This window comes from Drosophila novamexicana, unplaced genomic scaffold, assembly GCF_003285875.2.
Source record: "Drosophila novamexicana strain 15010-1031.04,08,12 unplaced genomic scaffold, DnovRS2.1 tig00000068-arrow-arrow-pilon, whole genome shotgun sequence".
NCBI classification, from domain to species: Eukaryota; Metazoa; Arthropoda; class Insecta; order Diptera; family Drosophilidae; genus Drosophila; species Drosophila novamexicana.
Genome location: NW_020824770.1, coordinates 289,874 through 317,430, shown reverse-complemented (window position 1 = coordinate 317,430; position 27,557 = coordinate 289,874). Strand labels below are relative to the sequence as shown.

The 27,557-nt window shown below is 40.1% G+C and overlaps 3 protein-coding genes across 3 annotated transcripts; 2 read left to right on the top strand and 1 right to left on the bottom strand.

Moving 5' to 3' along the window:
- Nucleotides 1–3,656: 3,656 nt before the first annotated feature.
- On the top strand, nucleotides 3,657–5,931 carry LOC115771326. Its single transcript, XM_030716991.1, has 3 exons — nucleotides 3,657–3,662; nucleotides 4,544–4,802; nucleotides 5,717–5,931. Exons 1-3 carry the CDS (start codon nucleotides 3,657–3,659, stop codon nucleotides 5,929–5,931), a joined length of 480 nt encoding a protein of 159 aa, XP_030572851.1.
- Nucleotides 5,932–17,242: 11,311 nt separating this feature from the next.
- LOC115771362 (mediator of RNA polymerase II transcription subunit 13) lies at nucleotides 17,243–26,948 on the bottom strand. The gene is made up of 6 exons (XM_030717043.1): nucleotides 26,757–26,948; nucleotides 26,123–26,698; nucleotides 25,955–26,058; nucleotides 18,094–18,953; nucleotides 17,843–18,015; nucleotides 17,243–17,768 (listed from the first exon to the last, which is right to left on the bottom strand). Exons 4-6 carry the CDS (start codon nucleotides 18,945–18,947, stop codon nucleotides 17,683–17,685), a joined length of 1,113 nt encoding a protein of 370 aa, XP_030572903.1. The 5' UTR covers nucleotides 18,948–18,953; nucleotides 25,955–26,058; nucleotides 26,123–26,698; nucleotides 26,757–26,948; the 3' UTR covers nucleotides 17,243–17,682.
- LOC115771325 lies at nucleotides 23,561–24,499 on the top strand. The gene is made up of 2 exons (XM_030716990.1): nucleotides 23,561–23,692; nucleotides 23,756–24,499. The coding sequence occupies exons 1-2, from the start codon at nucleotides 23,561–23,563 to the stop codon at nucleotides 24,431–24,433; spliced, it is 810 nt and encodes a 269-aa protein (XP_030572850.1). The 3' UTR covers nucleotides 24,434–24,499.
- Nucleotides 26,949–27,557: the final 609 nt, after the last annotated feature.

Genomic DNA, 27,557 nt, shown 5'->3' with positions numbered 1-27,557 from the left:
TATCAAAAGCGAACTCAATCTAATCTTGAGATTAATAATGTGGCTTTTTGTAAATTTCAATTGCTGCCAACTAGCCGCACACCACAAAATGGCAAACAAGGTGTTTTTTTTTGGACGCCCGAAAGCAGCCACAAAATGTACATTTAATGAATGTACTGCCAGAGCCTCAGCTGCAATTGTCCATGTCCAAAGCCCTTTCGCAGGCCACCTTGGACCGGGCAACAGTAAAAGGCTTTTATAGTTAGAATTTTATTGACTTGGCTTAGTTTGTAATTGTGTGTGTGTGTGTGCGTGTGCGTGTGTGTGTGTGGGTGTGGGTGTGTTCACCGAGCGGCAACCAAATGAAATGCAATGCCCAAGCATGAATATACATATGTATCTTGAAGATACGGCGGAATGGTGTTGCTTGCAATGCCGCTGGCCTTATTGGCTAAATTGACCGCATTTTGGTAATTGGCAATAGGAAATTGTGTTGCGATTTGCCATGTTTTGGCTAACTGGTAGGCTACTTAATAAATCTATGCATGCTTGTAGCGATGGCCATATACATATAAATATTATTTATCTAGATGCTCGCTTGTATCTGCTGTGCAATTTGTTGCTGTGGCAAAATTCTGCTTACATCGCACATCGTGCGGCCTGGGCCTGATCCTGCGGCAAGAGAGCTTGCGGCTTTTATAATTTATGCAAGACACCAAAACAAAACTCAACCGTAAGTCTTACAAATTGTTTTGAGATGCTCGGCATATCATAAAAAATGAAGCTCTCGCACATAAATGGACTGCGGCTGTTGAGGGCAGCCAGAAATCTAAATCAGTTTTGAAGAGTTCCGCAAGAGCGACGTGATTTGATGGGAATTATTCCGTGCCCAGCCCCAAACCCAAACCCCGCATACGAGAGCACCAGACGGCAACCGGCAACCGGCAACAGGCAACTCGCAAAAGCCACAAAAAGTGGGCAAGAGCCGCAGCCACAGCCACAGCCGCAGCCACAGTCGGTGGTGCCGGCAATTCGAAGACGGAGCCAACTTTGGCTGGAGCCAAACAACAAGTTAAATCTCGAGACGTCATGTCACGTAGCTACGCTACATGGACCATTCATACAAATTTTGTTTTATAAGCCACTTTTATGCATTATTTGTGTGTAACTTTGCCCATTCGTCTGTTCCGTGTGTTTATATCTGTGCTGTCTTTGCATATGTATCTGTAGCTGTATAGCTGTATCTGTGCGTTTTCGGATGTACCTGTATCTGTGAGTTTGTTTTCTTGCGCGATTTCATACCCTGTACTCAGAGAAAGGGCTGCAAAAGAGGTATTCCAAGCCAATCAGATTTTGTTGGCGTCAAATATATACATATGACCCTGATCAGCCGCAAAGCCTTTTTCTTTTACAAAGATTCTTAGAAAAATTATTTATTTTTTAGTAACAGCTTTCGCAAGTAATATCAAAACTGACATAAGTTGCTTACAGTCTAAATCAACCTATGCATAGGTAGCTACAGGGCAAGCTTGTGGTACGAAAAAAAACCCTAAATTTGTTTTTTTTCTTTTCTGACTGTTCCTTTTGCTGTTGTTGTGGCTTTAGCGCAATTCACGCGATTTTCGGTGCGCACATTGAAGCGAGACCTGTTGAAATTTAGAATTTTTGACAGTATGATGTATGAGTTTATTATTTAAACAAACAACTGAAAGCCTGAAACAAATGTATATCTATTATGTATGGAAAATTTCATTCGTTGCACTAGTCAGAATATCAATATATATTCTATTCATAAATGCTGACATATTCTTTAAATTAGAAAAAAAAAACGATTTTGTGTGCATACAAATGCTTTTACTTCCTATACATAAAAAATAACTTCGTATAACATATTTTTACGTATTGACCCACACAGCCCTTGCTCTTTGGAAATATAACGTAGTTAGATGATAACAAGTGAAAGATTTGCAAGTCAATTATTTTGCCCAACACTTGCCCCACTGTGCGAGCGCGCAGTCTAAGGTGGGGCACGTAAAATACTAAATGCAAACGCTGATGATGACGATGACAGGGACAAGGACAACACCTACAAAACCATTGGGGCTGAGCTACTGGGCTAAGCACGCAGCCAGCAGCTAACTCGACAACAGCAGCAACAGCAACTGCAACAGCAGCAACATGCAGAATGCAACTGTGAACCCGAAAATAACTGCTGCCTGCAGGTAATGACAAACTGTGGACCCACAACAATCGACACAGTACCAAGAAACACTTCCTGTCACGCCGCCAACTGCACGACAACAGCAACATCTTTCCCTGTCTCCTGCTGCTCGCTCACATCAGCAGCAGCAGCAACAGCAGCAACAGCAGCTCCTCTCCTTAATATGTTGTTGCTTTTTTTTTTGAGAGGGAGGACGCATTCTGATTTGTTGGCCGTTGTCTTTGTCATCGACATACGAAACAAATGACCTTGCCAGGCGCTGCTGTCAGCAACTTGGCGGCTGCTGCTGCTGTCGACGCAACAAGTTTGCCAAACATTTTGCGCTTTGTATTTTAATTTGCGCTGCCGGCTTTCGCCTTTTGGGCGCTTTTTGGCTTTGTTCAAATGCAGAAATAAAAGCTTTGCCAGAGTCAGAGATAAATTGCGTTTATAAATAAATCAGTTTTAAAGCATGTCATTGCCTTGGCCAGGATGTCGACGCCAGTTGCTGTTGCTGCTGCTGCTACTGTTGCTGCTGTTGCCGCCACTTTGACTCTCGCCTGTCGCGCATTTGTGGTCTGACACTGACTGACTGACTTGCTGACTGAGTAAGTGAGTGACTGGAAATGTCGGTGTCGCTGTCTCGCTGTCACTGTCACTGGGGTTGATGCTATCACCAAATCGGTGGACTGTGACTTTGACTGTTACACTAACTGTGAATTTGCCGCCCGGTGACAATGAGGCGTTATAAATTTTGTGTCGCTGACAACAGCAACAATTCCAGCTGAATTTTATAGCTTCGATATGCAGGTCCTGAACCTGCCTCCGTTGCCTGCCCCAAGCACTGACCTTAAATGTGTGCGCAAATTAATTCATCGGCGATAAGAGCTTGTTGATGTATCGACTAAAATACAGAACAGGGCGTTGGGTTAGCGACCAACATCATTAACTTTGGCCGACTGACCAAGTCCAGTGGCTGCATCCTCCAGCCAGCCAGCCAGGCAGACGAGACAAGCGAGGCGTCGGCGCGTCCAGCCTTTCATTGAGTGCTCGCCCTGTTCGCTAAATCGCTGCACATTAAATGCAATTAAGAAATGATTGAAATCATAAATTAGCCCTAATTGGCCATAGGAGGCGAAGATGAACCACAGCCCAAACCTGCTGCTGCTGCTGCTCAGCTGGGCGGCTCTTTTCGCGGCTGCCGCATGCTACATGCTGCAAGCTGCCGGCACGTACTCGAACAGGTTGCACAAATTGTAGGGTGTACTTGTGTAGGGTGTATTTTTAGCTGCCGTCTCAGCAACAGTGGAATTGATTTTCGATTTGATGCGCTGCCAAGGTTTTCTGCTGGAAATTTTATTTGAATATTCTATAAGCTTGGCTGCTAAAAATAAATTAATGAAAAATAGCATTTAAAAACTATTTTTCTAATCTTCTAATCTCAGCTTTTTTGATTCCCTTTAACACTGTTTACTAAATGACGGTGGATACACAGAGAATGATATAGAGTTTGCCAGAGTTTAAGGGTAACGTTTGTGCAATGGTTACAACAGCGATTACGATTGACTGATCGTATCCTCTATAGATTGACAATAACACAATGAAATTCCTTAGCTCTCGCATCCATTGTGCGTAGTTTGGGATCCGTTTTAGCCGATTTGTCAGCGGCGCGAACAGATTCCAAAGCAAACAAGCCAAAAGAGGCGCAGCCTAATTGCCCAGTTAGCAACCTGCTGATGCTCCTCCGCTCCGCCCTAGACCCGCCCATGGCAACAACCTGAGCAACAGCTTCAACAGCAACAACAACTCGTACACACACATGTGTGTAAGTAGATGAATTTAAGATATTTTTTTTATTTTTTGATTAAGCGTTGAGAATTTTTGACGTCGCCGCCGTCGCCGTCGTCGTCGCCGTAGCCGCTGCTGCTGGCTCTGCTGCTGCGGCTGCTGACGCTATCATCCCAATTGGGCCGCGTCGCGTCCATGTTTGTGAGTTGTTGCCGCGGTCACCGACGCAGCAGCAGAAGCAGACGTCGCAGCCGCGGCGGTTGGCATCGAAATTCGCAGCGGCTATAAAAAGGCATTGTTACGCAGTTTCCGAATTAAACAGTTAGCACAACAACGCGGCATCAGACCACGGCACCACCATCACCACCACCATCAGCACCACCATCAGCACCACCAGTACCAGCACCACTTCCATTCAGAGCAGCAGCTCCACCTACGCACTCCCTGCGCCCAGCATCCCCAACTGCACGCACACACAAAGCCATGGCCCAGGACTCTAGATATCAAATGCTCTTGCTCGCGCTGCTTGTCCTGCTGCTAGAGCTGAGCACAGCAGCGCCGGCATTGCAGCAGCAGCACCATCAGCAGCAGCAGGAACCGGAGGCAAGAGGCACCCGCCTTTTGGATCGCTTCAATCATCGCTATCCGGATGGCAGCTACGAGTTTCGCTATGAACTAGATGACGGCACGGCGCGCTACGAGCGTGGCTACTTTGCCATCATCAACGAGGTGAAGACGCTAATGGTGGTCGGCTACTACTCCTACCGTATGCCCGATGGACGTTACATTACGGTCTTCTACAATGCGGATCAGTTTGGTTACAGGCAGAATCAATGTGAGTAAATCGCGCAAGTGGTGATCGAAACGAATCGATGGTAACGGGTTGGGGGTATCCAAGGAATCAAGGGCGGAATCTATTTGGACTCTCTTAACTGAGCATTAAGTGATATCTATGATGTCTGCTTAGCTGTGGCTCAATAGCTTGGGGCTATTGAGTCAGAAAATTGGATAAATAGTATTTGCAGTCTTCTAGCTATGGATAATATTTTTCGATATATAAGGTGGGTCACCTAAAACATTTAAGAGGACCAATTCAATGACGACGAAAGACAACAAGAAATTAATTTAAGTAGAATTTATATATACCAAAAGTAGATTTAATATTTTTTAGATAAATAATAATTATTTGAATTATTTGAATTATTTTTTTAGATTCGTTAATATTATATTTCTTATTCGTATTATCATTATTTTTATCATTATTAGTATCACTATTATTAAAATTGTTATTCTTAAAACTATGATTATATTTAATATTATTATTATTATTATTTATATTATTATATTTAATATTATTATCGATATTATCATTATTATTATTATTATTATTATTATTATTATTATTATTATTATTATTATTATTATTATTATTATTATTATTATTATTATTATTATTATTATTATTATTATTATTATTATTATTATTATTACTATTATTATTATTATTATTATTATTATTATTATTATTATTATTATTATATTTATCATTATTATTATTATAATCATTATTTTTATCATAATTATTAATATTATCATTATTACGATTGTAATTATTATTACTATTATCGATATTATTACTATTATTATTAGTAATATTCTTATTAATATACATTTTTTTATTACTATTATTATTATTATTATCATTATCATAATTTAAGACTTGTGTTCTCATATCTTCTGCCCAAGCAGCGATCACACCTGAAGTCTATCCCAATCTGCCGCGTTCCATTGAGGTGCCCGCGCTCAAGGAGTCAACGGCGGTGCGACAGAAGGCAACGCCGCAGCCACCGGCACAGACACAGCCACACAGTCTGCAATTCCGAGAGCCAGGCACCACCAGCAACTATGTCAGCTCCACCACGTCGAGGACGTCGGTGCTAGCCACTCGCAGGGGACGCTACTGAAAGTTCGGTTCCGGCGTAATTACGGGCACTGTGTTTTTTCTTTCCTTCTCTGGACTACTTATATTGTATTATTATGGTTTAAAAAGTGATTTCAATTTTTTTTTAAATTATTTTTTTTGCAATCAAAAGGAATTAAAAAATAATAAAAATTTATTAAGGCAAAGCGAATATTATGAATTTATTATTGACGACGTTGTGTTGCCGCAATTGTCGCTGTTGGCGTTGTAGCTGCGGCTCTTTTTTATGGCCAATGGATATCGGGCAGGACCCGAACGCCGCCCCACCTACTGTTGGCCGTCCGAGTCGCGATTTCGCGATATTTCGAAAGCCGCCGTCGACAACGACAATTTGGCAATAAATTTACCGCAAAGCGGCTCTGGCAATAAAACATACAAGTGCAAAAATCTCTGACTGCCTCTGTGTGTGTGTGAGTGGCAATATCGATGGCATATATATGTATATATATATATATAACGCAAATTGCTAGTAAAATTAAGGGCAGCACAACACAAAATCAGAGATTCAGAGTTTCCGAGTTCAGCTCGCTGTACGAAGTAGCACCCAAAACTTAAGCCAAGCGGCAAGTGTGAAGGTTCATCATAAATTTACAAGTGCAGACGGTTGCCAATTGGTTAGCCTCGGACCCTGCCACAACGTCTGCGACTTATGCCACAAACGAAGTTCCACAGACACATGCACACACAATCAAGTGGTTGCACTTAACACAGTGCTACAAGGAATGTAGCTGTGTTTTTTTTTTTTTATCGGAAAGATCTCGACGGCAAAAACGCGGCTCGTCCGATATAAAGCCATAAAACAAAATTATGAGCACTTTAAAGGAAAGCGAATCATATTGTGATTGCCTGTTTAATTGCAATCCGAAGACTGCACTCAAATAAACGAGCACTTGAGCAGTTGTTAAAGCTGACTATCAAATCAGATTACAAACATTTAATTTATGTGCGTGAATATTTACACGTAATATGATAGCTCGCGCATCGGACTTGAGTTGACGCCAATGAAAGAGCAGCAAATGGCCGAAGAGAAACCCCCAACTTTTCAGAATTCAAGGAATCCGGTAACTTTTTTTCGAAACCTTTCCTAAAACACATGACATGTGTTATACAGAAAAAATTATTGATTACAATTAATTTGCATGCGCACATTATTGATTAATGCGTTTTTATAAAAATCCGCCATAAAGTGGAACTCTTGAATGTTTTTTCCCAATTTGAACTTATAAATATATTTTTCATCATTATTCATTATTTATTATTTGTTATTTATTATTTTTTATCTATTAATTATTATTTATTATCTTTTATTTACTATTATTATTATTAATAATCTCTAAATATTATCTATTTCAAGTATTTTTAAGATAAGATCAAAAGTATTTCAAAATTATAACTGAAATCATTTTATGGCTTTGCAGTATATTTAAAGAGTCGATTTTCAAAATATTTAAACCGCGTAATGCTATGCTGCTAGATCCAAACTTTATTTGTGACTACATGTTCTGTCTGAGGTATTTCGATCTACTTACTGTATAATATATATATTAATATGAAATAACTCGAATATTCTTTGCAAGTCAAGATCTTTAAAAAAAATAGGCATAAATAACTTACCCAAAATGATTCCAATAAACTTACAGTTATCCATTTATTGCCATATCGGTGGCAAATTAAAATATTTGAAGCTCAGCGCTTAGCTTCAATAAATATCAAGACACATGTCTAAAATGAGAAAACATTTCACAAAAGCAAAGCATCAACAAATTAGCTTATAAAAAGAAAGTGAAAAAACTCGAAATAACTAAAAAATATTAACAATTCAATTACTTATTAATTTTTTACCTTATTACATTTTCAAAACATAATAATATTTGAATATACACATAAATTTTTAGAAGCCTTAGCATTAAAAAAAAAAGTAATAATATTAAAATTAATTATTTAAATACATGTATTAAATAAATAAGTATAAGTAATAATATATTATTTTATTTAATATATTAATTAAATTATCATTATTAATTAAATATCAGTAATATTATAATTATTATTAATTTACTAAAAAATACTAAATAAATATAAGTAATAATGTAGTGCTGGCTTTGGCGACTAGCCAACAAAATAATTGATTATTATGATTATATTACTTTTATTATAAATTTGAAAATTTATTTTCTATGTAAAAAAGAGCAATCGAATTTGTTAACAACCCACAACTAGAGATTGAGTGAGCCATCATTTAAATTAAGATTTAAATTAACAAAATGGAAGGTTTTGTTTCTCATATGCAGCATTAAAATTCGCTTTGTCACTTAAAAAACACGTTAAGGCTAGTAAAAAGCTGCATGTAAATGCCAGCGAGCGCCACAATAAAATTAAGAAATGAAGTGGTCCACAAAAGGGCTGGTCTGGTTGTTTGCCACGCTCCACGGGAGGAGTGGCACAAGGGGCTGGCAATGAGGACTCGTGTTGGGGCTGAGGCTGGGCCTGCGTCTGTGTGCAGTTTGTTTTCGCGTGCGATTGCAAAGCCAAAAACTTTTCGCTCACAAAATGAACAAAAATTGTCGCCATCTGCAGCGAAAGACAAAAACTGTGAAAATAACCTAAAATAAAAGCGACAAAAAATTAAATAATATAACAACGGCATAAAATCTAGCTAATCAAAAAAATTAAATTAAAAAAAACCAGAGAGGGAGCAAAAAAATATAACACTTATTGGAGAGCCAGTGCTCAAAACTCTCGCTGCCATAAAAGCAACACTTGGTTCGGCTTGGCTGCTGGCGCGGTTGTATGGGATGGTGGGTTTGCTGGGGACAGGCACACAGGAATCGGTTTGCCGGATAGTCAGTGCCGAGACCAGGCCACAGTTGCATTGAGAGGAATGCAGGGAAGCGGAACTCAGTGGGCTGATGCACATCAGGATACCCAGCAAAGAGTGGCTAAGACTTCTTGCTTCTGCTCAAATAAGTAATTTCTAATTTCTAATGAAAAATGCAAATGCAAGAGCTGCTGGAAATACCCGTTGCTGGCTGCAAGTGTGCCAGGGTATGCGAAGAAAAGCCATGCACTAAAAGCAACTTTGAAAAGTGCTAAAAGCGTCTTTTGAGCTTAGCACGAACCTACGCAAAGAGAAATGCCAAGCAACGAAAGCGAGACAATGTAAGGAGAGGGGGCGGTGGACGCATTCTACAGCCGGACGGATACATGCAGTAGTTAAAATTATCAATGAAACTTTACAATCACGGCACGAAAGAAAAAAGTATTGAAACTCCAAGTGCGAATTAGAGCAGGGTTGGGGGTTGGGGCTGGGGACTCGGGGGTGGGGACTGGTAACAACTGGTAAAATGATCCAGCGCCAATGAGCTGAAAGTTAACAAAGTTGCAGATGCACTTGCTGTTGTACTTTGTTAACTTTGCTTCTATTAAAGCCAGTGAAAAGCCCCAACCAAACAGACAGTGGGGCAGGGGGCAGGTGGCAGGGGGCAGAGAGAAGGGAATTTAATTCAAGTCAATGACAAACACTAACGACTATAGATGGACCAACACAGGACGCCGACGAACTTGAACTTTGGCAAGTTCGTCCTGGGCACACAATTAAAAAACTTGAGCCAGCCGACTTTTAGCAAGTACTGGACCTGTGTCAAGGACTCAGCCACTATATTTCCCTGGCCGAAGCCGATGCTCATTAAATGTGCATCAGCTCAGGCTAAGCAGGTGGAAAGGTTAGCCGCCCAGCAGAGCAAAAAAGAAAAACAAAGGTGAAAAAAAAAAGAAAAGAAAATAAAATTTAAAATTTCCAACGACTTAAATTTCGGTCTGCTTGTATAATCAAAACGCAATAAATATTGCAAATGCGACAAAGTAGCCAAAAGTTGAACATGGACAGCCGTGGACCCCTGGCTCCAGCGTGTCCAAGGCCCATGAAAGTGAAACAGGATCCAAAACCGAATCCACTAAAAAAGGAAATATTAAAAAAAATGAGAAGAGAAGAAGAAACGGAAATGGCTGCAAAATGTTTGCATGTTGCGGCAACGCGACAGCAGCAAAAAATTCTAGAAACCAGTGCCAAAGGATAAAGAATAAACAAGGCGAAAAAAATGGCGGTGGGCGGTAGGTGTCACAAGGGGCGTGTAGGTGCACACATACATACATACACACAAACACTGCTTAAAAAAATTTAATATAAAATGCAAAAATGGCTTTTAAACAGCGAAAGTCGCGTTTACTGCTGTCTGCCCCTTGTTTATTTTTTTATTTTTTTTTTCGGGGGTTAGCTGCCCTCTTTTGAGGCGTGGCCGCCAAGGGAAACCAAAGGCCGCTGCTGCGGTAGAATGTGCTAAAAAGGACATCCCAGTTGCCACTGTGATGGCTTGTGTGTGTGTCTGTACAGTTCATCAGCGATCGCAGCAAAAGGCCACGGCTGGAAAATAAAACACTAATAGCAAAAGTATAAAAGCAAACGGAGCTGTTACCATTAAAAAAACACCAGGGCTACATTTAAGGCTGAGTTCCAAATGAAACAATCTGCAATTTATATAAAAATATGAAACTAACAAAATATTTCTAGCCGACATCAAAATAATAAAAAAAAGAATTTAAAAAGAAAACTTATATTAAAAAAAAAAAATAAATTAATAAATATATAAAAAACAAATTTATTATAAAAATGATAATGATAATGATAATGATGACTCTATTATTATTGCTTTACATTATTCTACTTCCTTGTTTGATGTTTCGTTAACAATCATTTATATTTGATACAATTTAACAAGTGACTTATTGATATATAATATTTCTATTTATTAAACATTAATTTACTTATTTTATTTTCTATTTATGATATAATTTGTATACCCTGAACCCATCGAAAATGAATAAGCAGGGTATGATGTTTTTCTGAAAATGTATGTAACAGGCAGAGGGAAACATCTCCGACCCCATAAAGTATATATATATTCTTGATTAGCATCAATAGCCGAGTCAATCTGGCCATGTCTGTCCGTCTGTACGTCCGTCCGTCTGTCCGTCTGTATGAACGCAAGGATCTCAGACTTGAAATTTATACATAGGTCCTTCGCCCTCGCAGATCGAGATTGGTACTGATAATCGATAACTTCGTTAGGAGACGATAAAAATTGATATAAAAATCCGGTGTTTTGAACAAATTGTTTAGGTTTAAATGGCTAAGGTCCCCAAAACTATCCTTCATTTTATGGCTACGGATCCTATAGTATGATGTTCAATACTCATTCTAATCATTCTAATGGCAAACAAACCAAAAACAAAAAAAGATTCCATTTGAACCAATTCGAAATTAATGTAGTTTTGTTCACGTATGCCCAGCAAATGGTTGCTCGCCAGCCCTGGACAAATCAGTGTGCAGCCCGGACAAGGGCAACGCGCGAATAACACGTGCCTATACAATGCCGCTGCCGAGAGTTCCACCCAGCCGCAGCCGCAGCCGCATAGGAGCCGAGCTGAGCCGCAAGCTCCGACACTGGCGCTTCGTTTGCCTCTTGCCCTCTGCTGCCGTTCCAGCTGACAACTTGTAATGAAATTTGCAATCCAAAGTTGCCGTAAGTCGCAGCTAAGCCGCGCTTCCCAAAAGCGGCTCCGCCCCTCCCCTTCTTCTTCCTGTTTGCCCGACAGTTGGCAGTCCTAAGCTAAAAGTGGCGGCGGCCTGGCGACATCTACTCCGAAAAACTAAAGAGGATAACGGTGCAGCGGGAAAACTCCGGCTAACTAACAGAGTAACTCACTTTGTTTACGGAAGCGGAAATTAATTATTTTACGTGAGCTGCGCAAATTATGCAATGCATTCCAACATTTTTGCGTTCGCCATGCAATGTTAACGCCGCAAATGGACTCTAGGCAGTACATACTGCCATATTAGATATAATTAATAATCAACTTAGCTCAAACAATTTTAAAGTAGAGTCTTCAAGCACTTAAACAGGTTCCTCTAAGATGAGATGCTATAATCACTTTTGATAATTAATTGCAAGTCTATGTGCCAATTAAGGCACATGACAGCACTAAATTAAACAATTGCACAACACTAACGCACATTATCCCTAGTCATCCGTCATCAAATGGCGACAAGTGCATTTTTAAGTCGTGTTTAGATGTTGTGGGGGAATGTAAAAGAATTGGCATTTGAATGATAGCATAGAATTTAATGTATATGTTTACCCGAATCGCTTGCTTTTATTGATTCCGATGTTCTGTCTCCAGAGCAAGCCTCCAGAGCAAACTTGCTTGCAGCAAAAATCATGCAAATAATGCATGTTTCACATTTTATGTTTCGTTAAATAGAATATTCGATAAGTACCAAAAGTTGACTATTTTTTATTCTCGCTCAAATTCTTGAAGCTCACGTGATATTTATTTGACAGAAACCTACCGGTAGCAGACAAATCGTAATCGAAACTATGTTTATGTGAATAAAATACAAATCGGCAGCCTTACTAGACATTCAATGTTGATAATATTGTACTTAATATGGATACGCTGAGTCACATGCTTGGGTCCTGGTGCTTTCATCAATCAAACAACGTTCTTTTACACACGCACACGGTTCACAGAATATTTAAGAAAACCATATATTTTTCTCTACACAAACTAAAAACTCTCTCATTCTTGAAAATAATTTATAACTTAAATTCAAACTGCAATTTGAAATACACATCTTTCCCATCGATAAGTTGTAGCAGCCTGAAGCAGTGCTGTAAAGCGACAGTAAATAAAATTTGAACGTATATGAATTTAAATTTAGTTAATTAAAATGTTGTGTAACAAATGATACGCTCCAAGAACTATTTTACTTTAAAGACTAAGTCCATATTATTGTAGACCCCAAAATACCCTATATACAAATGTACATATGCAGGTTACAGCTGCTTTTCGATGGGGAATATATACTTGGAGCAGTGTTGCAAAACGTATGACTATGAATGTTTATTAAAATGTTGAGTAACAAATTTAAATGATGCGCTTCAAAACCTATTTCACTTGAGCATATAATTTCAAATTATTTTAAACCCCGATATACCCTATATAAATATGTACATATACTTAACTGACAGCTTGGACACTGTGCTACAAAACTTGTAAATGCATTCTACAGCAACGGAGCTGGCCATGCTTTGGGGCCAACATGGTTGCAGGCATCGGCTCGTATTTTCAGTTTGTACTGTTTTTTTTTTATGGCCCTTGTAATTATCACTTTAATGAACTTTGCTATTTTGATGGCGCCCAACAAGGCAAACAATGGCGGCGGGGGCCAAGGATGGGTTCGATCCGGTGTTGTCGTTGCGGGTGCGGTGGTTCCTTGGCAGGCCGAGCCCCTGGCAGAATACGTGCACCAACCGCCTCGTGCTTGCTGCTGACGGTGGCTTCGTTTTTATTAAGGAATAAAATTAGTGAGCGCGTGCCGAGCACGCCAAGTGGCAAGTTGCACGTTGCAAGTTGCAACTTGAAAATTGCAGTCCGCGCTACCAGCGGCGGGCAAGCAACACAAAGTAATGTGATACGAATGTGCACAAAATAGTGCAAGATAAATGCGCAAAATTTCAGCAACAACAGGAAAAATACTCTAGCCAAGGAAGCGTCAAGGCAACGACAGCTAAATAGCCAAAGAGACCCGAGTTTGGTTGCACAAACAAATAAAAAAAACTGGGGTATACACATTAAGGAAGAGCTGCAGAGCCGCCATCGTAAAATCCAACAAAAATACTAAGAAAAAAAAAACATTACTAATTTACAGTTTTAAAGAGGAGAAAACGATTATATTTAATCGCTAACATAATCAGGCTAGCATCAAATCGTTGATGAAACTTTGCATCTGCCATTGGGTATTATAATAGGCTAGTGCCCCTAATGATCAAGGATACATGTACAAAGGACCTCGCTAACATTAAGACTATATAATTATAGATATACATATATAGTTCAAAGAGCTCTACTGTCGCCTGATGTCGCATTGCCACAACACGTTTATAAGTGCGAGCTTTGGACAACCGCTGCACAGTGCATATTTAAGAAGTCTGGACCCACTGTCAAGGCTGATCATTGACTCTCCCAATGGCGTTCATTTAAAATGGTGTCCAAATGAAATTGCTGAAATATTAAAAAGCGCCAGCGGCATTTTGTTTTTCGCGCCACGGGGCGATTAATCATAAAAACAGATTTTAACATGGCCTAGCAGTAGGCAACGACATGCGTGCATGTGTGCATATGTGTACATATGTACATATGTGTGTGGATATGTGCGCGCAAGTATTTGTGTGTGTGTTGTATGCCTCGCATATCTGTGCGTAATGTTCAGTTCGGTTCGGCTGGGCCTGGACCTGGGCACATAAAATATGCAAAATATCTTGTAATGTGTTTATCATTGCGTATATTTAGCATACTCACACACACGCGCACACACACTGGCACACGCGCATGCACACACAACCACAAAGCGACATTTGGCCACCGCCGAACATTGGCTGGCAATGTTCAATGTGGCATTTAAAGGGCTCTGTCAAAAAAAGGACCTGACTGTTAGGCCGGCCTAGCTGGGACCTCTGCCGCTCTGCGCGCACACACACACACACACACACACCAATAAAATTCATTGAATTAACAAATAGCTTTATGTGCAGTTTTATAAAAATTTGCCAGACGCTTGGCGGATTTCGTTACATTTACCAAACGACACGGCCCACACCGGAAACACCGTCACGCCCCGTTCGACTTAACCAAGCAGAGAAAAACAAACGCCCCGCGGCAGAGTTTAAACCAAAATGGGCCAATTGGTTCGGTAAAGCTCTTAGTGGATTTTCGTTAAAAATTTATAAACATGTGTGTGTAAAAGTATATATTGTATATATATTTCCACAGTTGTTTGCGGTTACATTTTTACCAGCATTACTTATGCTTTTATATGCATTTACATATCACATTTATCAACTATTTGTATTAACTGATCGTTGCGGAATTTTGTTGATAAATGAATACATTATGTTAATACCAAATATAAAGAATTTATGCGTTAAATTGATGTATTAAATATATGGAGATATGTGACAGCTTTACTACATAAAAGACTTTCATGCTTCAACAAAATTAATCATACTTAGCTTTTAGTACAAGTGAATGAGATAAGAAATTTAGAAGGTTTTCAATGAAGTTGATAAGTTACTTGATATATATATATATATATATATATCTGGATATGTCACCATTTGCCGGCTTATGCACTTACAAAACAATTTTATATCCCATTTTGTTTTTATAGTTCACAAAATAGATGAAAACTCGGATTCAAAAAACTTTTCTGCGCATATTTTTTATAACCAAATTGAATGCCAAGCAGCGAATTTTCCACAATTAGTTAAAAGCTTGTTTTGTGAATTTATAAAGCTGTTGGCAAAAGTTTATTAATATTAAGTAAAATTCGAAGTAACAATCCGTATGCTTGAACTTAAATTCCTTTACAACATGCTAGATATTTCAGTAAGAAAAGTAATTTCTTATTTGAGAAAGCTGTTGTTAGACAAAGGAATACGCAGCAAATAGCTACAAACAATATTTGACAAAAGACTATAGATACATCCTGTTTTCATTTGGTCTCGTAAAACTTTAGGGAGATGCGCGTGCTTAACTTTAATGGCAAATCGCATCAAAAACACACTTTAACTGGGCAATATGAATATTATCTATACAGAATATCAAGGCAACACAAATGCCTTAAATAATAATAATACAGGATGAAACTTTCGATTGGTGCCAGCTGCCACAGGCTGACGAACAAGGAAACTTTCTGGCCACAAAGGACCCAAAGATTTACTCCCACTGTGGGAATGTGGCAGAGTAGGAAAGAAGCCAGAAGCCATAAACTACAATCGAAGGAGACAACAGAGTCCTTAAAAAATAAAAATAGGAAGAAAAAATCACACAAAGTAAGAAGAAAAACAAAATATAAATAAATAAATATGTAGAATACATCCATACATATGCAAAAATTGCGAAAGGATTGGCCAAAAGTGAAACACTTTGATATGCATCTAAATGGCATCATCAGCATTGACTGGGGCGCCAAATGCGTCGACAGGGAACAACAAGAAGCAGAATAACAACAACAACAACAACAACAGCAGCAGCAGCAGCGGCAAGGACAACAACAAGGATCCAAAACTAGGAAAGCAATCAAGAAGCGTGCGATTGAGAGACAAACAAAGGCACAATCCGTAGACGGAGGCAGCAAAAAAAACAAAAACACAACAAGTAAGACTGCTCAAGTCGGGTGTGTCCGACTAGGGGATACCCTGAACACCGCACCGAGCCACCGTCGGCAGGTTTCCTTCAACATGTACATAGACATAATCACAAAAAAAAAAGCTAGGCTGCTTCTTCACTAAGCTAAAGAATATTGCAAATGCCTTCGTGATTTACTTCGGAGCTTATTGTCCGAAATAATTATTTTGCGGGGGGCGAGGGCGAGGTAACGAAAAATATAGATATTATGTATATGCGTCTACTATACGAGAGTTAACTTACTAAATCTTGTACCTCTACCTCTCATAAGCTCCAAGATCGGCAACAAAAACAAGATTTCAATATCGATGCTTATGGATTTCATGACAACGGGGCAAGTTATCCAGCTCTTATAGGATCTGAGATCGACCCCCCATATATGCGGACCGACGGCAGACTGGCTAACGGATGACCAAGAAGATATATACTTAATGGGGTCAGAGAGGATTCCTGCTTTCCTTTTCTGCCTGTTACATACATTTGCGCAAAACCAGTATGCTTCTTTTACACATATTCAATGAGTTTAGGGTATAAAAACAACCAAAAAAAGTGCAAATCATTTTGCGGGCGTTACATTTTATTTGGCATCCCAGCCAAAGTCGGGCCGGAAGACCAAAATGGCTGGCAGGATGCACAGTGGTTCAAGGCGCATATAAAAAATATATAAAGTAAATACAATAATAATCAAAATAAACATATATGAAAATTTATATATAAATATGGTAAACATAAAGAATATATTATATTGACAGATTATTATGTGTGGAATTTTTATTTATTTTTCAAAATGTAACATATATTAATATAATACATTTTCCACGTTGACTTATTTTCCGATATGCCTTCAATTAATATAAGTATTGTTTACCAACGAAAGTTCATTATAAAATAAATACAATAATAATTAAAATAAACATATATGAAAGTTTATATATAAATATGGTAAATATAAATAATATATTATATTGACAGGTTAACATGTGTGGAATTTTTATTTATTTTTCAAAATGTAACATATATTAATATAATACATTTTCCACGTTTACTTATTTTCCGATATGCCTTCAATTAATACAAGTATTGTTTACCAACGAAAGTTCATTATGAATGTCACGGAATCAACTCAGTTTTGGTTTTGCCCATTTTGTTGTAAATGGCAAATATAAATCAACAGGATAAACTGCCTGTTAAATGCAAGAGACAATAGAAACCAAGTTTAACAAGTGACAGTCAAGTTCACAGAAATCTGGAGCAACAATTGAAATATAATTGAAATATGCTCCGCTTAAAGCCAAATAATAAAATATTTTCCAAGAATTTATGTAATAAATATGACTATTTTAAGTTGAAAAAAAAATAGTAGAAAAAAAATGTCTTAAATATGCTAAGCAGCTGCGTCTCACAGTGCGACAATATGATTTCTCCATACTCATATGTTTGGCTTTGACTGTGGTGATTTGGTGGCCTTATAACGCACGCGGGTGGGCGGCACCGTTGGGGGTGGGCCGTACTCGACTATTGGGGCGGAGATACAAACAGATAGGCACTGTAAATGATGATGATAATTTAAGTTGAAGCTGGAAACTTACTCCGGTAGACGTTATAGCCACGCTCATCGGCAATGTAGTAAAGCGTCTGGATCTTTGGCTTCTGGCCCGCCACGGGCACCGAATTGTAGCCCTCCTGGACATTGATCAGTGTGTCGCCCACACGCTTCATGTACAGCTTCATGTAGTTGACCAGGCCGTTGCTGAGCACCAATCTGCGGATGAGAGTGAGTTTATTGGGATTGGAACAGATGGGCCAGGTGACCGGGCTTAGTGTCCGGGGGCGCACTTACTTGTGCTCCTCGGTGCCGTTGGCGTGCTTGATGCGATAGTTTTCCAACACATAAACTGGCTGCGGTTCGTCGGGTCCTGCAGTTGGCTGGCTCGTTGTTGTTGTCGACGATGCCAGCGGTTGGGATGTTGTGCTTGAGGCGTTCTCTGCTGGTTCCAGCTCATCAAAGAAATAATCAAAATTTTCCTCTTCAAAATCCATTTGCGGAAATACGACCAATTGATCCTCATATAAGGGCAACTGTGAAGGTGTCGATGCTGCTGGTGTTGATGTTGTTGTTTTTGTTGTTTTTGTTGTTGTTGTTGTTGGTGATGGTGTTGGCGTTGTGGTTGTCGTTCCCGCTGTTGTACTGGTTGTTGTGCTGCCAATGTCATGCCCAACCTCAATATCTGAGGGCCAAACAACCAATTGTAATTCATAAAGGGGCTGATTGCTGCCGCTGCTGTTGCCAGACATTGAATTTCGCCGGACACTCGCCGGCTCGTCCTGTGCCTGTTCCTTTGCCTGCTCGTGGTCGAGCTCGTGGTCCGCATCCTCATCCGCATCCGCTGGCTTATTAGTGCTGCTGCTGTGCAGCACGTTGCAGCCATTGTCCTGCATCTGCTGTTGCCCTAACGAGTCCATTGTCGCATCGAAAGTCAATTTGCAGTCAATGCGATGCGACTGCGACGGCGACTGCGACTGCGGCTGCGGCTGCACCTCCTTAAGTGTCGTTTCAATGGTGGTCAGCTCCTGTTGCCCTCTGGCCAATGCGTCTGTTGCTGGCATTGGCGTGGCCCGGGCACAAATCACGACCAGCAGGAGGATTAGTGACAGCAGCGGCAGAGCGCCTTCGCGCCACATATATGATGTCATGTCGGGCTGAAATTGCGTGGGGACTTGTGGGCTTCGATGCTCTTGCTCTCGCTCTCGCTCTCGCTCTCGCTCTTGCTCTCTGCCTGCGTTTCTTACTGTTGTGTTGTTGCTCGGCCCGTCCAGCTTCTTATATTTATACCCAGAATTCTGGCGCTGCCGCCATTCCTGACTGCGGCAGCGACGGCGACTGCGACGCTAGCGTCGACTTAATCAACAGCTTTTTTGAAAACACAACCAAATTATTTGTTACTTTACCGTTATGCGTAAAGAACGAGAACAACAAAAATATCAGTAATAAACAACATTCAGCAGAGCGAAGAAGCAGAGAGAGGAATATGCGACAGAAACAATAAATGCAGCCAGGCAGAACACGATGACAATGCTGAGCACGAAGCGTGGGAAAGAGATAGAAGACGAGATGAAGACGAAGACAGAGATAGAAACAGCAACGAAATATGCAAGCGAATCGAACCGGTTCAAGCCATTGCAATATTGGCAATTGATTGTTTTGCTGTGAACTAAAGCCCGATCCAAACAGGTTAACCTAAAAAACTGAACCGAAAGCTCATTTTTTTTGTTATATCCGAACCATTTTTATACCCTGAACCCATTAAAAATGGGTATAAGGGTATATTGTATTTGTGCAAAATCCAAATGTATGTAACAGGCAGAAGGAAGCATCTCCGACCCCATAAAGTATATATATTCTTGATCAGCATCAATAGCCGAGTCGATCTAGCCATGTCCGTCTGTCTGTCTGTCCGTCCGTCCGTCTGTCCGTCCGCCCGTATGTATGAACGCAAGAATCTCAGAACCTATAAGAGCTAGAGACTTGAAATTTTAGATGTAGATGCTCCTAGTTCCCGCGCAGATCGATTTTGTTTCCTATAATCGATATCGATATCCTGTTTTTTGGGCAATTTTGGTAAATAATAAGAGCCAGGTCACCAAACTTGACATATAGCTTCCAAAATAGAATATATATATGCATTTGATGTTGGAAGAAGAGGGTTCAGGGTATCCCCTAATCGGGAGCTCCCGACTAGAACCTCTTGTTCAGTTTTTAAGAGTGAAACGAACCAAGGCTCGAACCAAAACTTAGCTCATGTAGGAAAACATACAGGTTTGAGAGCAGAGTTCCACCTTGAATCGAAATAATTTGTTTTGGACTGTCAGACGAAATATATACATACACTATATAAACTCTTCACAGTCGCAGTCGTAGAGAAGTACTTTCGATAATGTATGTGCTCTGCACACATTTTACGAACTTGGCCATCAACACAATTGAACAATAAAAACTTCCAAACACACCATCTATTATCTTGGCGTTTATTATACTTTTATTATACTACGCGACTACTAAAAAAAGTTTACCAAATTAACTTTTAAGCAATATTATTTGAGCAAAACTCCATTTATCCATCAACCTTATTGAAGGTTGATTCTCAATTGGTCCGCAAGCTCAAAAACATTCGTTTCATGGTTCGAACCAGCAACGTACCTTTGGGTCTGGTTGGAAAAGTTAATTTTCTATTTATACTCAGGATAGGAGCTAAAATGTATCTCTAGCTAAAATTTGCACCTACCAAATATGGTTAGATAAATGCTGTGGTGGGGGACAAAGTAGTTTATTTAACGCTTTCAGAAAAGTCCCTAGAAATATGCTTTTTATTTTTTAAACTTTTAAAGCTTATGAACAATTATTCATCGCAGGTGATGCAGCTTGCACTTTGCACAAAAAGGATATATGTGTTTTTGGGTAGTGCTCAGGTAATCGCTTTAGTAACTTGCCAGTCATGCTCTGGCGCCCTAACATTAGCTCGACTATCCTGCTGAGTTGGGTTAACTGTCATTTATTTGAGCGATCTTTCGTCTCAATATTGAAATATAGCTAGCTCTTTCGCTCTCGCTGTTTGCCCCTGGTCTTGCACTTGTCATTCTTGTCCCTGCACTTTCCATTCCTTTGGTCATTTGGCTCCAACATCATTTATAATAAGATTTTCATGCTGGACAGGCAGCTCAAGCGACAACGACAGCGACGGCGACAGCGACGGCAACGGCGGCGGCTTCGGTGCAACCATTAACGAAACGCTGATGTCGACGGCGCTGCCCGCCGCCTCTGCCGCTGAGCTTTTGTTATTGTTATTGCATTTCTTTTTGCATTTTGTTCTCTTTTTAACGAAACGCTGTTGCCGAGACGTCGCACTGTGGGGCGTCACACGATAGCACGTGGCGAAAATGAAGCAGGCGTAATTAACATATAATTAACTGAAGAGTTATTGCGAGCCGCTTAAATTGGCGTGTGAAATTGTATATATATTATGGTATATATGTAATATCTTACGTACAGGGTAACTTCTAGTTGCGCTCTCTTAGCTGAAGTTAACATTTAATATTTGATTATAAATAAATGTGACTCAGTTTTTCTTTAGCAAATGTATATGATTATTTTCTTTAGTAAGTAATGTAAAAAATAAATATTTTGAGTTATTTTTGACAACTGAAAATTATTATTAGCATTATTATTATTTAATCATGTCTTTTATAGGTAACAATTTAACATCCGTGCGACATTTTACTTCACAATTTATATAAAACAATGCATTTTTTAGATTTTTCAATTAGGCAAACAAATTTTCTATTGAACCTTGGTTCGTCACAGTATTTCATAATTGAAATAAAAAAAAAGTTAAACTCTTCTAGATTTTCTAAAGAGACAAAAATATGTTCCTCATTCAAGTTCGACCATGCTAAAGTTAGCATATTTGGAGTTACATGCTCGAAACGGTTATGGTTAACCGGTTCGCAGACTTGTGTGAAATATAAGTATATACATACTTATAAATTGTATAATAAACAAATATTATTTAAAGTTGTTTATTTCAATGTTAACTGAATTTTATAGAATTTAAATTCACATCTATTAGTATTGCAGCAAGAGCAGTGCAATGGTTCCACTGTGCGACGTCGCTGCCTGCCGCCTGTGCAGCTTAGCTTTTTTTATTGTTATTGTTATTGCATTTCTTATAGCTGCTGTTGCAGTTGTTGCTGCTGTTGTTGTTATGTGCCATAAAATATACTTTATGTTGAAAAGTATTTTTAAACATGACTCTTGTGCCAATTTTGGTAGATGCATTTGTATTAGGACGCATATGTGGATACATATATTTGAATTATCGTGACTGGCTCGATATATATGTACATATGTGCCATATAAATCAGGAGAGATGCTTAGCTAGGGCTTTGTCTTGCAATTTTGCTGGCCAGCAGCTGTTACACATAATATTTGTGGATGCAAATTAAATTTTTAACAGGAGCCAAACACAAAATGCGACTTTAATGTGCAATTTGTCAAAACTTATTTGATTTATGAGCTCCGCAGCGGCAACAGCACAAATAACAAGAACAACAATCGCCCAACTGTCAAACAAACCAAAAACAACAAACAAACTTGCCAAACGCCCAGTCCCAATTGTGTTCCAGGTTCCGTTTGGAAGCCCCTGCTCCACGCCATACCCATGCCCCATGTCCAGTCACATTCACAGTCACAGTCACAGTCACAGTCACAATCGCAATCCCAAACACTTCTGCTGCCCAACTTGGCTGCTAATCGTTCAGAGCGTCGAACTTTAAAGCACAACAAATTGAAAACCTCACCCACAAAATTGGTCCTGGAGTGAGAAAAAAAAATGCTGCCAATTTCTGGCCGGGATGGAGACGTTGACATGGCACTGACTCCGCCTTTTCGTGTGCTTGCGTCCTGGCCAGTTACATGATTTGGCGTAATCTAATTTGTAGCCACCAGGGTCCAGGGCTTTAATCATGCGACTGCTGGCCATTTGTCAGCCTCAAAGGGAGTCAGTCGTAAGAAAATCAGTGAGCACTTAATTCCATTTACATATTTGAATTAAATTCAAATTAACTTTTAGCTCAATTCGCCCAAACGGCTAGACATTTTCTTTGGCTACATCTGCAACAGCTATACAAAGCTGGAAAATGCAAAGCATACAGAGCTGAAAATGAAAATCCGTCGAACAATTGATTTTTAATGAGCAGCACATGTAATTTTATATGCATGCTTCCGACATGCTGATTTTGTCATGCGCATTTTCAGCACCTTCCGCAACACCTTTCCAGCTGCTGCAAGGGCGCGTCAAGCTGCGGTTGTGCAAATTTCCGTTACAAGTGTGGAAAATAAATGGAAAACGCTTATGTGAAACTATTTGGTTGTTCATTCGATCGAATTTGATTGTATTTTGTGAAATGTTTCACACTTTTCGGCAAATCCACCTCAGCGTTGTGGGCGAAAGATTGTTGTATATCTATCTAAATTGAAATTGGATTTTGGGTGGATGGAAGCATTTGAGATAACTAACCGAAAAATGTATACACATTACAATTCCCATGACATCAGAAGCACATGGGCTGGATACCTGTTCGATTTGACACACTTTGAATGCATATTAATTAGATTGCAACTGGTTCCAGGCCCATAAAGAACTTAAAATAAAAATTCGTGTGCTCCGGAGCAGCCAAAAAGCCATCGTCGCAGCCCATATAAAAGACTGGGCACATTTGGGCAACCAGACAGACCTGCCAAAGCACCAAACATGAGAAGCTATCTGGGTTTCATACTGCTAATCAGCGCTGCGGCTGCGGAAACATCCGATAAATTGACAACGACCACGACCACGACCACGACAGCCAAGCCGGAGCAGCGCAACAAACGTCAGCTGGTAGCTGTAAGTGGCCAAGATCAGGAGTAGAGCAACAAATTAATAGCATAATATACCATATTTAAACAGAGCAATGCCGGAATTGGTATACCCATCTACTTTGACAACTTCAATGCGAATCCGCCCCTGGAGCCCATCAAGCCGGCGGAGCCCGTTGCAGTAGCCGCGCCCGTGGGGGGCAACACGGCGGGTGTGCAGCCAACTGGCTTTCTGTCTGGATTTCCGCAGAATATACCCATTGTGGGCACGCTGTTGACCAATTTGCCGCTCCAAAACCTGCTGGCCGGCTTTAATCTGGGCAACCTGGGCCAGCTGGGCGGCCTGGGTAATTTGGTTAATGTGGGCCAACTTGGCAATTTGCCCATTTTGGGCGGCACCAAGCCGGGCGCTGCTGGTGGCACGCCCCCACAAACATGCCCGCTAACCCAGAAGCTGAGCTGCCGCTGCGAGCCGTTGCTCTCGCTGCCGTTGCGCCAGCCGGAAACCCAGCTGGTGCAGATCATCAAGCAGAATGTGCGCCGCAACGAGAACGGCACGCAGGAGCTGCGCCTGGTTATTAGCAACGGACACGTTATCTACCATCGCAACGACAAGGATGCCAGCAAACAGCTGGGCTACTATGCGCTGCCCATCCAAACCGGGCACTATCTGAACATTCACTATAGCATCAATCAGACCAGCTATACGATCAAGGCCGACGTGGGCAGCTCGCCGCCCGACTCAGATTTCGATGGCTATGGAAAATAGCCGATGCAAACCGTTTCGCCCATCGGTTCGCATTTCACGTCTAAACGTACTTATCCGTAAATACAATTTTTTTTCTTAGCCTTTAACTTGCCAGCAATAAACTATTTTAAGCAGAGCCAAGATTGTTGCAGTCGGAGACAGCCAAGACAAGGTCTGAAGCCAGGCATAGGGTAACTTCTGCTGTGACTGCTTTGTCATATAATACTATTTTTATACCCTGAACCTATTAAAAATGGGTATAAGGGTATATTGTATTTGTACAAAACCCAAATGTATGTAACAGGCAGAAGGAAGCATCTCCCACCCCATAAAGTATATATATTCTTGATCAGCGTCAATAGCGGAGTCGATCTAGCCATGTCCGTCTGTCTGTCCGTCCGTCCGTCCGTATGTATGAACGCAAGGATCTCAGAACCTATAAGAGCTATAGACTTTTAGATAGAGAAATTTTAGATGTAGATGCTCCTAGTTCCCGCGCAGATCGAGTTTGTTTCCGATAATCGATAACTTCCTCCGTTTCCAAGCAATCGATAAAAATATCGATATCCTAATTTTTGGGCAATTTTGGTAAATAATAAGAGCTAGAGTCATCAAACTTGACATATAGCTTCTAAAATAGAAGATATATATTTGCATTTGATGTTGGAAGAAGAGGGTTAGGTTATCCCCTAGTCGGGAGCTCCCGACTAGAACCTCTTACTTGTTTATTCTCAATCTTGTATCAGTATCAGATATAACTATAAGTGTGCACAATACCCTACAAGAAACAAGTCTTTCTCCTGCTTGAACAAAACAAATATACTCTGCTTCACTATCTAAAAAGTGTAGCATGCAGAAGGGTATGTATGCGATCTTGTGCTCTATTCAAGAGGCCACCAGCTTCGTGCGGTTGATGTTCTCCCGCAGAGGTGAAGAGATTCGGAAGGTGTGCACTTCTAGCGTTGCTCTAAACTATGCTCGTCGGATTTGGCGTGGGTCTTTTCCTCTTCCCTTCACATATCACTCCTTTTGTGCTCAGAAAGGATAAGTGCACTGACTGTAAACTAATAAGATGAAGGTCCAATAAGATGTATTCGGGCTGTACTCACGTACAGAATTAATAAAAATGAGAACGGCGGACTGTTATGTGAGAGTTTCAGTGGCTAGGGTGCGGTAGGTGTTGATCGCTCCCTATTCTTTACCCTCCCAACCTTGGTAACTCGTGATTAACTTGGGTGGTTACCCCTTTACTAATGTTTTATTTAATTCAACATAAACAATATGACTTCAGCGTAGGATCGTACCGGCGACGGACCTTTCTGTACAATTTATCGGTACATTTTAATTAAAGTAAACTTCAGATAACAATCATCTGATCCATATAAGAATGCTTTACTCTTTAGTATTTTGTTTTCTTTTGCCTAAACTAAGGTGTAACAGGGCGGTGTTAAACTATTATATATATTCATGTCAATACACGAGCATTCCGAGTGCGATAAAGCCGATTAAATAATTCGTTCGCCAATAGTAGGCCGTACTCACTGTGAGTTATATTCAGACTTGTCACTCACTGTTATATCCATCGGTGCAGGTTCGTTGGGCCCATCGAAAGTGCAGTTGGTGTGGTGCTTTAAAGCTTTTGGTAGCTGTGCATAAAGAAAATTATTTAAACGGAAATCGCTGCTACGGGTAACGCTACTAAGTACTCACAGGAAATTTGTATATTAAGGTTACATTAAAAAAAAACAATAAAGAAAGCAAAGCAAATAATTAAGATCTAAGAATCCAAACTCAGATTGGCTGGCCTCCAGACAACATCAAACAGCTGATAATCCTACGCGGCTTGACGACGGATAATTTCAACTAGAACGCATGCGCGCGAGACATCGAACGAGCTAGACTATTCGATTGCGGTTAACTCTATTTCGTTTCCAGATAAAGACTTCTCTTTCACTCCTTTGTGTCACACCTACGCTTCACGCTATCAAGCGCGGCTATACTCTGCCGAGTAAGATAAGGGATGCAAGACACAACTCGGTCGTTTTAAGCATTAGACAAATATATAGCGATGAAAAGAACCGGTGTAAACTTTAAGTTGAGCCAACTGCGCCTCAGCCGGTGTGAACTGGAGCTTAACTAATTCGCCGAATAATCGCCGAAATAGGGGCGGTGATTGAGTATGGGGCTCTTTCGGCCGGTCGCCGAATTATGTTTAATGTTTAGAGCGCGGGGGCGCCGTACGCAGACCGGCCGATATCTGGGCTTGTCGGGCGCTGCTAACGCTCCCTGTAAAAAGGTGGATTTACGTTAAACAGTTCTAACTGTCTTTCATGGAAAGTATTACCTGTTCCAACACTATGTCGCGTTCGCGAATACTTCTTAACCAAATACGTTTGTCTTGAATTTTGATTATAATCGAAAAAGTTTAACACGTGTAATCTTAGCAATGTTAATTAGAAAAATGAGCAGACGTTATGACTCCGTTGCGTCTGTTCGTTTTCACAGCTGAAGACGAAGTGAACGAGGTGACCGCGTGGATAACTCACTTTAGCTATGCAACTGATACGCAACGCCAGCTACATTTGTCGCTTGTGATATTTAACGGAACTATGGCGTGATTGCTTGTCTTATTCTTTGATGCCGTTTCTTGTCGCTTTATGTATAAGGTGCGAAACTGACGCGAGGAGATGCAACTAACACAACCGCCGAGGCGTGGGAGCGAGATGACATTACGCTGACCACCTCGAGAGATAATACTCAACTTTAGTTGCTGGGTATATACGACTTAATATTAAAAGTTTAATTTTTTCAAACTTACTGGCCCCCACAAAAGAGTATACAACTTATCTACTTAAACTCGATTCGATTTCGGAATATTTCGGCATTATCTGCAGTAAAAACGAATAGTTCCATCATCCAATAGTTCCAATATATTTTAAATAATACTCAAGATTTTAAATCATTTTGCTACTGACATTCAAGAATATTTCGATTCGCTACAAAAAAAAAAAAGCCAATAAGTTGTTATTGCTATTCGCCAGCTGGCAATTCGATTTCATTAATTGAACTTCCTTATTTGCTGTGCTCCATCCAATTTGGGGAACATTTTCGCGAAACACAAGCAAGAATTACATCGTGCTGAGCA

Excerpts from the sequence above, each read along its gene's own strand:
- LOC115771326 (XM_030716991.1), top strand. Across the intron at positions 4,803-5,716 it reads TGGTTACAGGCAGAATCAAT|CGATCACACCTGAAGTCTAT; the intron begins GTGAGTAAATCG and ends CTGCCCAAGCAG.
- LOC115771362 (XM_030717043.1), bottom strand. The coding sequence starts at position 18,947 with ATGACATCATATATGTGGCGCGAAGGCGCTCTGCCGCTGCTGTCACTA. Across the intron at positions 18,016-18,093 it reads AACGGCACCGAGGAGCACAA|ATTGGTGCTCAGCAACGGCC; the intron begins GTAAGTGCGCCC and ends TCTCATCCGCAG. Across the intron at positions 17,769-17,842 it reads TGGCTATAACGTCTACCGGA|TCGAGTACGGCCCACCCCCA; the intron begins GTAAGTTTCCAG and ends CCGCCCCAATAG.
- LOC115771325 (XM_030716990.1), top strand. The coding sequence starts at position 23,561 with ATGAGAAGCTATCTGGGTTTCATACTGCTAATCAGCGCTGCGGCTGCG. Across the intron at positions 23,693-23,755 it reads ACAAACGTCAGCTGGTAGCT|AGCAATGCCGGAATTGGTAT; the intron begins GTAAGTGGCCAA and ends ATATTTAAACAG.